Raw genomic sequence first — 10,979 nt, forward strand, 5'->3', positions numbered from 1 at the left:
TCTGACTTTCGCGCGCGTGCGAATTGGGGATCTCCGCTTGGCCGTGTCAACGATCGGTAAAAGACAATTGATCGGCTAGTACCTGAACAAGGATAGATAAGCATGTATAAGCATGGAGTAATGATCAGGCGGTTGGTCCATGACAAAGATCTAATCGCCCCAATTTGCTCGTTTCATTGAAAGTAGGGTTGCTGCATAATGCAGGAAAAGACATGAGGGAAAACCCCAAAACAACGAAGCTAATCATGACTCTTATCTCTCGATAACGCAACTCGAGACACATTCTTTAACATTGTAACATAGGTGGGCATGGGCCCATTAGATATCGCACTTGACTCAATCTAACTAACGAGGACAGCTCCCGCTTGTGACCGCCCCACTAACTCGGGTCAATTTCGAGGCACGCTCTTCCGCTTCTTCGAGCTTCCTTTTGAGGCGTTTGATCTCGGCTCGGTGGGTGGTCTTTAATGGCACGTCGGGAATCTTCGGACGTAGGCTCTCTGGGATTTTATGCCTAAGGATGTATTCCATCGAGGCATAATAAGTCTTCTCTTACCCTTCCAACTCCTCTTCGGGCCATATCAGCTTCCGGGGATGGCACATATCCCACATCAACTTGACTAATGAAATGGAGTCTTCGTGATCTTGGCATCCATCAGGGAAGTCTATCCTGAGCGGGTCTTCTTGAATCATCGGTGGAAGTTGTTGAACCTCTTGGAACTGACGGGCGACTCGGGTTGGGTAATACTCAGTGACTCCGGTAATTCCTAACAAAGGAATAGGTCCAGTAAGCCCACACACGAACTGCCCTTCTCGAACTCGAAGCCATTTGGCGTGTCATTGGAAATCTTCGGGTCCAGGGTTGGTCATGAAAGCTAACCACTCAAAATAATGATAATCGGGGGCAAACGCCTTTCTATCTTTAAACTTTAGGATAGGGTGGCTAGAGTCAGAGATGTCGTTCACTGTCATTAAGCTACCAAACCCTTTAACGTGAGAGAAAAACCAAATTTGCAAGAGTTCAGGAGGAGCATGGAAAATTTTGTTTTTGTTTTCTTTGAAACGAGTAAGGGAAAGAAAAGTTTCAGTCATGACGGCATTAACAAAACCCTTTCCCATACATGCCTCATGAACTACCCATGCCATGGAAGGGTTAATAGCGTTCCTACAATGTGGGAATAACACAAACCCGAAGAAGGCTAGCAGGAAGATCCTATTCTTTTGAAAAGATTGGGCATTTTGAAAAAGCTCATTTATGAATGAAAACGGGCAGGTCTTGCGATTAGCTTTCAAAACTTTCCTCACGTCATCCTCCTTAACTCTAAGAAAATTAGATAAGGTAGATGCATGCTCAGTCCCTACAGGTGAGCCAATTAACTCTGACACCAAAGGCTTTCCCATGGCAACACTGTATTCTTCCAGGGTTGGAGTGAGCTTGTGGTCACCGAACATGAATGTGCAAGTCTCGGGACACTAGACATGCGTCAACGCTCATACAACACCATAATGAGTTTCTATTTCTAAGAGGGGAAGTAATCGTCTGACATAGGATTGCACCCAATCATGGCCAGTCGGGTCTAGTCTATCCCACCATGTGCGAAGCTCGGCTTTCGGGATAGCAATGATGTGAAGCTCGGGTATCCCCATCGTATACCACTCACAGTTACGATCAACTTAATTTGCCATGAACCAACCAAAAAAAGAAAGCGAATAAGTAAATTACGAATGAGAGAATTCGAAAATCTTACCCTACTCATTGAGTAGCAAAGCCAATGACATAGACATACACATGGACGGTGGTTCAATTTCTATTCTAAACGGCTCAAAATAGAGCCATAGGATCACCGGACTGAACTAGCAAGGTCGCGGCTAGGTCGGGTTACCCATGACTCCGGCTTCGTCAAAGAACCGACCCGTGTCGCGCGGTTGCAGACCGGGGTGGGTATCTTTAACGTGAAGAAAGAAATTTCGGGGTTAAGGTGGGCGACTCATACTACGCGGTTGTAGCCAGAGTGGTATCCACCTCAACACCATCCTAGGTGATCCTATGCGGCCCAGGTCCTGCGGCAGGTTGTGTGCTATGGTGTAGTGCAATGCGGGAGATTCATGCATGACAAATTAAAAACAATCATCACTTCAAACATAAACCATTCACTCTTATACCCCCTACAAAACAAAGGTTAGAAATCATCACCCCTTATAACTCCCACAAGCATTCAACATTCAACATGTTATGGATGTACATGATATCTTCGCTGCCAAACAAAAATATTTTTGAACAAGATTAATTTTGGCCTAAGTTCTCTAAGGTTTAAAACCAGGTCCCTAGCGGAGTCACCAAGCTGTCGCGACCTACCCTCGGGGGGAGGGAACATGTTTAGGGGTATTGCCTAAAGGACGGGCCTAAGGCCCATGATTAGGCGTGATCTCTCCCAAGCTCATACCCCGCGTGACATTTGGATATTTCCTATGAATTTTGCACAAAAGGAGTTGCCACTAGCCTATTGGGGTCGGCTAGAAACCAAGTGAGGCATGGGAGTGTACCTCACTTCCTACGCAACTAGAGAATCTAAGGTCGGGGACTTGATTACATTAATTGGTCAATTAATGCCCTTTCGGTATCTAATCTTGTTTATTTTAACAAAATAATTTTTTGTTAGGCAGTTTGGATTGATTTTACTCATCCACAAATATATTAAAGTGATCATACGGGTGTAATCTAAACACGTACTATTAAACATACCATATGACTACACACATACCATTAAACATAACGAGATATAGAATATAAACATGCGATGTAATCAAAATAAATGCATAATTACACTTAAAACGACAACACCTAGCAATTCCTAACCAAACTCTATCATTTTTTAATTTTCGAAATTTTTTAATTTTTTAATTTTTTAATCATTAATTTAATTTTTTTTTAAATTTTCTCAAAAAAAAAATTAATTTTTCGATTTTTAAAATTTTTGATTTTTTTAATTCTTTAATTTTTATTTTATTATTTTTAAAAATAATAATTTTTATTTGAAAAATGGGCGAATCGGGTCGGGTCCGGTCTGACCCGACCCAGTTCCGCCCGGTCTACTGATTCGGGTTCGGTCCAGCTGGTAGGCGGGCCGGTCGGCCCGCTTCGAAAAGAAACTAGGCCCAGCCACCTTTTCCTATTTCCCCTCTCTTTTTTTTTTTAAAAAAAGAAGCCCGCCCCGAATCGAAATTAGCCCTTATTCCCTAAAAAGAGAGGGGTTCGGCCTAGCGACAAATCAGCCCATTCGCACAGACCCGAAGCGAAGCCCATTTCCTATTTTTCTATCTTCAACCCTTTTGTGTTTTCCTTTTTTCTTTTTTAATTTTCTTTTGCCCTTTTCTTTCAGGCGTCTTCTTCGAGCCCCCCTCCCGCAGTCGCGATTCGCCGAAGCTTCTGCAGCTCCTCCACCGGTCCGACGCCGACACCGCCGCGAGTGCTGGCTGCCCTAAGGAAGGTCGTCGGACCACTGCCGCCCACCGATCATCCTCTCGACCGGCGTCGACCCTTGCCAGCTACCTATTCCTGCAACAACTACCCTATTTCCGACGGAACGAGTCGTCGACTCAAATACATGCCAGATCTCGCGTAAACCGTTTGAAAATGCAACAAATACAGACAAAGCAACAAGGATTCAACAAACACAGGGGCAAAAACGGGTGGGTCCGGCGTTAAAACGCGAGCTACTCCTCGGTTTTCTTTGAGGAATTTTGTTGAACACATGGTTTGCACTACCGAACTCGAAGGATTTCGGCTCAACCGAACACCGAACATGCTTTAGGGGTCTCAAAATATAACGTAGGAGGACAAGGGAGCAAAGTGCAAAGGTGACGTGGACCGGAGCTCACGAGAACCGGTCGACCGTGAGCTCCGGCCCAGCGTTTTCCGGAAATGAGACCGCGGGGTTCGAGAGACCTACCTCGTCCGATGATGGGCTACGGCGGACAACGGCTAGCGAACAAACTTCTGGCGACAACAGGCTGCTCCCTCGAGCTTCCTGCCTCTGATTCAGCCTCTCTTTCCCTCCGTGTTCCTCTCTTGCTCGCTCTTAGCCTTGTGTTTTTTTTTTGGTTTGGATCCTCTCCCTTGTGTCGATTCTGTTCTCCGGTTTTTATGCCCGGCCAGCAAGCGCGCATGGCTCCTACAGCTGCCAGCTTGCCGGCCAGACTGCACCCCCAACCCGCAGATCACGCCGCTCGCCTACCACCGATCCTCTGCCGCCCCTATTTTCGCTGCCCTCCTGCTGCTCTGTCTTTTGCAAGTCTTCGAGCGAAGACCAACAGAAGAAAAGAAAAAAGGGCTGGGCCGGTCGAAAGGAGAGAATGGGTTGGGCCGAGCGGAAGAGCAAGGAGATTGGGCCAGGCCCAGCGCGCAGGGGAAGAAAAGAGAGAGAGAGGCAGCTCGGGCCATGGTCGAATCTGACCCAACCCGACCATTTTCCTTTCTTTTTTTCTTTTCGATTTTTTTTTCGAAATTTAACTCTCTTTTTTTTTTTTTTTTTGGAATAATAACCCTTTTTGTGACTAATTCCTAGCCTTTAACACTACTTTAAATTAATTAATTTGGGTAAAAAAAATTAGGTGTCAACAGGCTTTAATGTTATAGAGAGATCTTCCATAATTCAAGATCAACTCTCACTCACCATCTTACTTGTTCTGTAAGATGCCAATGGGCTAGCGAGGTGTTTAGTGCCTTCATGTTTCTGATCTTCTTTAGACAACCATTTTCTTAAAAGTTTAACTTCAAGTTGCTTGAATTCATGTGGAAGAATGAAAAGGTGAATGCTTCTAGAAGAAAAAAGCCAAGAATCCTAACTAAGCGGAAATAAGATACGAGTCATGTGACATTATTTCGATAAACACCAACTGTACACAAGTAATAAATTTGATTCTTGACTCAAGATTTTCCATTAAACTTTCTTTTGCAAATACGGTGGCATTGGTGTACTTTATATTAATCCTAATTCCGGTATTTTATAATGATGTTCTTTTTTTATCGAAGTGGGAATCCTCATGGTGTCAGTTGCCAAGGTCGTAGGAGTTTGACAGCATTAACTTCATATCATTCCCTTTAATAATGTCATGAGTTCCTTGAGAACAATGTCTATCAACCAATTTGTCATTGGACTTTTTCCCCCTAATATGGTTTCTCACTCAATTTGATGGAGTGCAATTCAACCAATTGATGCATTCGTTGTTGAGTTGTACTAGAGCCAAGAAAGAATCGTCCAAGTTCAATTCTCCAAATTCATACGAGTGGGTATTTTCATTTTCCAAACTATACCCGGTTCAAGAATCGGGTGGGAAGCCCGGCTATTTAACAGAATGACCACTCCGATTCGGAAGACGTTAAGGATGGATACTCCAGAATAGGAGCGAAAATGTAAGTCTGGACCAGAGAACGGCCACATTTCCAAGCATTTAGCAACGAAACACGGGCAACAAGTCAATAGATGCATGTTCTGGGAAGACGACCGCATCTCTGAAAATTGGAGAACACTATCAAAATAATTATGATAGCACTAAATCAACCAGGTAATCAAATTGAAGATAGACTCTGACTGGTTTGGGAAATTGCCACTGTCAAGAGCCGTTCTAATGCTGGGAAGTGACAGAAGCCGTTCTCTGCTATGCGCATCGACCCGCGACGACCCGGCACCTCTGCCTGACGCCACGGCCTCTGCCCTTGCTGCTGCACCCAGCCGACGCCCAGCAGCCCGTGTACGCTGCTCTTCGCTCAAGCACCGGCAGCATCTTCCCGAACACCTGCACTCGCAACCGCGCCTCAGCCTACTTGTCGCAGCACCTTCATCCATCTCCTGCAGCAACCCGCGCCTCCGACGCCGCGCCACCGTCCTTGCCGTCACCGCTCATCACCCCTGCTCGCTCGTCACCGCGCCTGCACCTCCGCCTGATGCCGCGCCACCGCCTGACGCCCGTTGCTGCTGTCCCTTCACCGCCGCTCCGTGCCCGCCTGCTGACCCACGACGACCACCGGGTGTTGTTCATCGGCCCCGACGAGCTACTGCTGTCTGCTGCCCCTGCTTGTCCCCCCTAGACGCCGCTGCTACCGCGCTTTCCTCTGCCCGACACCGCTGCACGCCGTTGCAGCAACTGCTCGAGCCCGCCTAGCACCGCCAGCCGCCATCCCTTTCGAACGACGCCACCACAGCAGCTCGCTGCCCGTTCCAAGCTTGCTGCCCTTCGCCGGAGCTCCGACGACCGTGCCCACCGCCCACGGTCGCCCGTCGCAGCAGTAGCAGCCATCCCAGCCGTGGGCTGAGTCTCCAACGTAGTCCATAAAGCACCACCCATTAAGGCAAATTTGGAAAAATTTCAAATTAGGTGGGTTTATTTTATTAGATAGATCTATTTTATTTTATGTTATTTTATCTTTAATATTTCGTTTTTTATGTTATGTTATCTTAATATTTCGTTTTCTTTATTTGAATTAGTTCTTGATGCATGTTTGAAAATCCCCAACGTACCACCTAATTCGCAACCGCACAATGATTTTTTTATTTATTTCATCTATAAGGCTTTAGATGGAATAATTAATCACGCGGGAATAAAATTGATATTTTGATCTTTAAGGCTTAAGATCAATTTATTAATTTTATTAGCGAAACAACTATGGAGGATTTGGTATCTTTTAATTGTTTTGTTTATCTCAAAAATACAAAAAAAAAAATTGCATTTGCATTTCATGAATTAGGTTTATTTCCTGTTTTATGGTTTGCATATTAAGAATAGGAATTTTATTTCGAATATAAAAAAAATAAGAAAGTCAAATCGATCAATTTAGGTTGCTAGTTTTAACTTAGGTTTCATGTTTAATTGCTTGGCAATTTTTAATTTCGAAATTAATACAGAAATATTTAAAAAAAAATTAGAATTTTGGCACTCTTTGCATATCATTGCATTTTAGGGTAAAATTTCATATAGTTTAATTCTAGATGATAGTTTTTTTTAATTTAAGAAAATTTTTAGATAGATTGCATTTTAGCTAGGAATTTCTAAATTAGGATAACATTGTAGTTTAAATTAGGATTTGGTTTAACCTCATTCCTAATACAAATTAGATGATATCTTAATTTAGATAGATAATTTTCACATTTTTTTTAATTCCGAATTTCATGAAAAATACAAAAAATGTCTTAGAATAAACTAGTTTTATTTTCTAGGATAGATTGCATGCTTATTAAGAAAACACAAAAAACATAGCATTTGCATCATATAGGTTAGACCATATTATCATGTCATATCATTCCATGTTAAATTAATAGCATGCATTGCATAAAGCATGATTCTCATTAAATAAGTGAAAACCAAAAAAAAAGAAATTGCCTGTTAATTAGAAATCATATCTAGGTCTGTTGATGTGAATTCTGATCTAACAATGCAGATGCTTTCGTTGCTATGAGGTAAGTCCTGCAATTTATTCATCGCTTTCTTGGGTGTTAAATTGGTGGATTGCGCACCCGCATGATCACATCACATGTTAGAGAAATAGATTTAAAATCAATCCAAAACTGCCTGCAAAAACATTTTTTGAAAATAAAAAGAATGGTACCGAAAGGGCATTAGAGAAATCTAATGTAACCAAGTCCCCGAACTCACAATCTCTAGTTCGTAGGAGTGAAGTAATTCTCCCATTACTTTACTTGGGTTTCTAATCGACCCACCAAAAATAGATTAGTGGCGACTCCATGATAAACATCATTTGCATATTAAGAACTTGAACCTAAGTCGCGACTGGTATGGGCTCGGGAGAGCCCGAGTTAAGTCTAGGCTTAACAATCCATTAGCCGAACCCTTAGGTGGTCCAACCCGCTTTAGGGAGGTCGCGACATTATTTATGGTAGCTATGTTGTTAATCATATCTTTGCATAGTGCTACTAAGTTGCAATAGTAAATAGTCGAGTGTACAAATGTAAGGGTAGTGGTTGTGGCCATGATAGTGTGATATATCGGTTGATAAGAGCAACATTGCTTATTGTAATTTGCTTTAATGTTTTACTAGTAGATTTCAGTCCTGTTGCAGCTATTAGTTTGGCAAATGGACATATGCTTTGGGATAAAAATGAATTAGTATAAATCTTAGTATGTTATCTTCTACCTCTTTATTATTAGCATCACTTGTTGATTATTAGTAATTGTTCATCAGCATCACTTCTGATTACATTAAACTGTTTCCGCTGATGGTGAAGTTTAACTTGTTATATTTCACAAAAATTCTTCATATTTCTCATTGAATCGCTAGCCTCAACAAGGCCATCATTTACACCTATGCCACAACACCGCGCTCCTTGTGAATGGTTAGTGGCGATAAGGAACGACCTTTACCACTCTTTCCTGGGGATCCTCACTGTTGGAACCCTACCGCCCTTCCAAAGGATGCTCACAAAGAGCTACAAGTAGACATGTTAGATAGCATGCATGCAAACATCTTGGCTCTACTGCAACACAAGAAAAGATCGCGACAATCTATAAAATGGCTCACAAGGATTTTATTATAAGCATAGCTACAATTAAACACAATTCGGAAACACAGAATATACTAAGCAAGCCCCAAAGAAATTACGATTCCACAAGGTTGTAGACATACTAGGCATCTTCCATGCACAAATTCGGAGCTTGGGTGCATCACACGCTCCATCTAGTAATCAGATAAGAAACCAAATCAAGAAGACGACGTACACATGGTTTCGGGGGAACCAATGTCAACGCCAATTTGGTCCTCGCTAAGTCATCAAAACCGATTCATCACTTCTCTCAACATTTGATATGACGAGGATTTTGACTACAAACGCCAGTTCTTTCTTGTTAACGAAGCCACCATCCGCTTTCGCGAGATCTTCCCACAGCATAAATTTTGAGCGACCGCAGTTGCAATTTTTGTCAGAGAGCCAACCACTAACTGCCATGCCCCAAAAGAAATGCTTATTAATTCTTTTAAAAAAAATTAACATCATAAAAAACTTCAAATTCATACACAAGTGACAAATTTAGCCCAAAACTTATTTTTAGATCACCAAAAATTCCAAGTTAATACATATGTGGCTAATTTACTGCAAATTTATATGAATTTTTGTGCAAAGTTGCCATGTGTCATCCAACTCAATAATTTCATAGTAAAATTTAACAGAGGTTAACAAGTGACCAATTTGGGGTTTTTGTGATAATTTATCGTTAGCGTACCGGTTTAGAGGTTTTGATGATAAAAAATTTAGTTTGAAGAAAATTTGTCACGAGTATATCAGTTTGAAGTTTTTCAGGGTATTAATCTTTTTTTTTTGGGTTAAATTATAGACTTAGCCATATCTAATTAGCATACTCATACTCAATGTGGAACGATGAAGAGACATAGCATTATTCTTTCAAAAGGAGATATTCATGTGCTTATCTGGATTGTTGTTATGATACTCAAAGTTTGGGAAGTCAAATAGACTGGGCTTTGAGCCCTTTCCAAGAAGCCACTCGGAAATTTTCCTTTAAATAAGAATGACATTCATTTATAAAAGATCTTGGAAAAAATCTGCATGGTTTTCTTTTTTATTTTTGCGGGATTTATATATGGTAATACTTACATATATATTCGTTAGCCCGTTTGTTTTGGATTAAGCAAACTAAAAGTAAAATATATATCATTCAAATTATAAAAAGTCGTGCAAAAGTTATGTGCAAAATTACCAGCAAACATTTGCATGTTGTAAAGTTTGATTAACAATAAGTAAAAGTGTGTGCATCGTAAAAAATTGATTTTGTAAAAAAAAAAAAAAAGTAAAAGGAAAGTAAAACTCAATCTAGACACAGTTGTTACAGAGAAAAAGAAAAGAAAAAAGTACCTGTTTCTTCCTTATAGTTATTAGTGTCTTTTTTGTTCAACACCCGCAATTTGGCTTCTACATACATTTTAATCCTCGGACGAAGGCCCTGCGCTTGTAAGTAAACGGACAGCCACTTCCCCTGCTGCGCCCCATTGCGCTGGCGAAACACCTTTAACTTCCTACACACGATAATCATAGTTAAAACAAAGATGAGTTATAGCTAATTTTAAAACTTTTCACAAGAGTATGGCTGAATCCTAAAATTTTCAAAAAGAAAAATGCAATAAAATCCTAAAACTTATGATAAAAGTACAATTGAGTTTTTCAAAAGTGCATTCAAATTATAAAATTTGTTAAATCAGTGCAATCAAATTTCAAAACTTGTTAGCATTTTCTAAAACTTGTCAACATTTTCCATTTATCAAGTATAATGAACTTGATGGGAAAACATGATTGCACCAACTTGGCAGGTTCAAGGACTTGATCCCACTTTTTCAAAGTTTTATGGTTTAATTATATTTTTGTGACAAATTTTAGAATTTTTCGTGTATTTATTCCTGAAATACATTTCATCGCCAACTTTTTTGTTCTGGGAATGTACCACTCCCTCTCTCCGACTTTAAAGGCCTTGGAATACTGAGGGTGCTTGCTCAATGTGGAGAACTGTTGGATATCGCAAGTTTTTGTGTTTTGAGGCGGATCCTTGACGATGGTGAGGGTCTCCATTTTCCTCTTACTTTTGCTGACCATAACCTCAGCCCCAAATATGCAATGGTCGTCCTTGCAGTATTCATTTTCAGGATCGTTGAAATTTTTCAAGGAAAGGAACTTAGGAAGCCCCAATTTGGTCGTTGCTTTACTGAATTCCCTCAGTTTCTTCCCTTTCTCTGCACACACATTTCCACAAGTTGATATAAACTTGGTTGTCAATTCTAAACTATGATGACATTACCGGGAGTGTGATTTCATTGTCATTGATCATGAATTACACAATGATCGACCTGTGAAGATGACGTAGTTCCATTTCTTGTAGTTGAATGCGAAAAACTTGTAGTCAACCACGATCCTCTCATCGTCTCCAAGCTTATTTGGCTCCTCCACTGACAGATATAAGGACAT

General features: G+C 41.1%; 1 protein-coding gene across 1 annotated transcript; it reads right to left on the minus strand.

Moving 5' to 3' along the window:
- Positions 1-8,774: 8,774 nt before the first annotated feature.
- LOC120292590 lies at positions 8,775-10,979 on the minus strand. The gene is made up of 4 exons (XM_039310858.1): positions 10,862-10,979; positions 10,462-10,747; positions 9,879-10,039; positions 8,775-8,950 (listed from the first exon to the last, which is right to left on the minus strand). The coding sequence occupies exons 1-4, from the start codon at positions 10,977-10,979 to the stop codon at positions 8,775-8,777; spliced, it is 741 nt and encodes a 246-aa protein (XP_039166792.1).

The sequence above is a fragment of the Eucalyptus grandis genome, chromosome 4, assembly GCF_016545825.1.
Source record: "Eucalyptus grandis isolate ANBG69807.140 chromosome 4, ASM1654582v1, whole genome shotgun sequence".
NCBI lineage: Eukaryota > Viridiplantae > Streptophyta > Magnoliopsida > Myrtales > Myrtaceae > Eucalyptus > Eucalyptus grandis.

Excerpts from the sequence above, each read along its gene's own strand:
- LOC120292590 (XM_039310858.1), bottom strand. The coding sequence starts at position 10,979 with ATGTCCTTATATCTGTCAGTGGAGGAGCCAAATAAGCTTGGAGACGAT. Across the intron at positions 10,040-10,461 it reads AAAGTCGGAGAGAGGGAGTG|GAAGTTAAAGGTGTTTCGCC; the intron begins GTACATTCCCAG and ends TATCGTGTGTAG. Across the intron at positions 8,951-9,878 it reads TAACTATAAGGAAGAAACAG|TTAGTGGTTGGCTCTCTGAC; the intron begins GTACTTTTTTCT and ends GGGGCATGGCAG.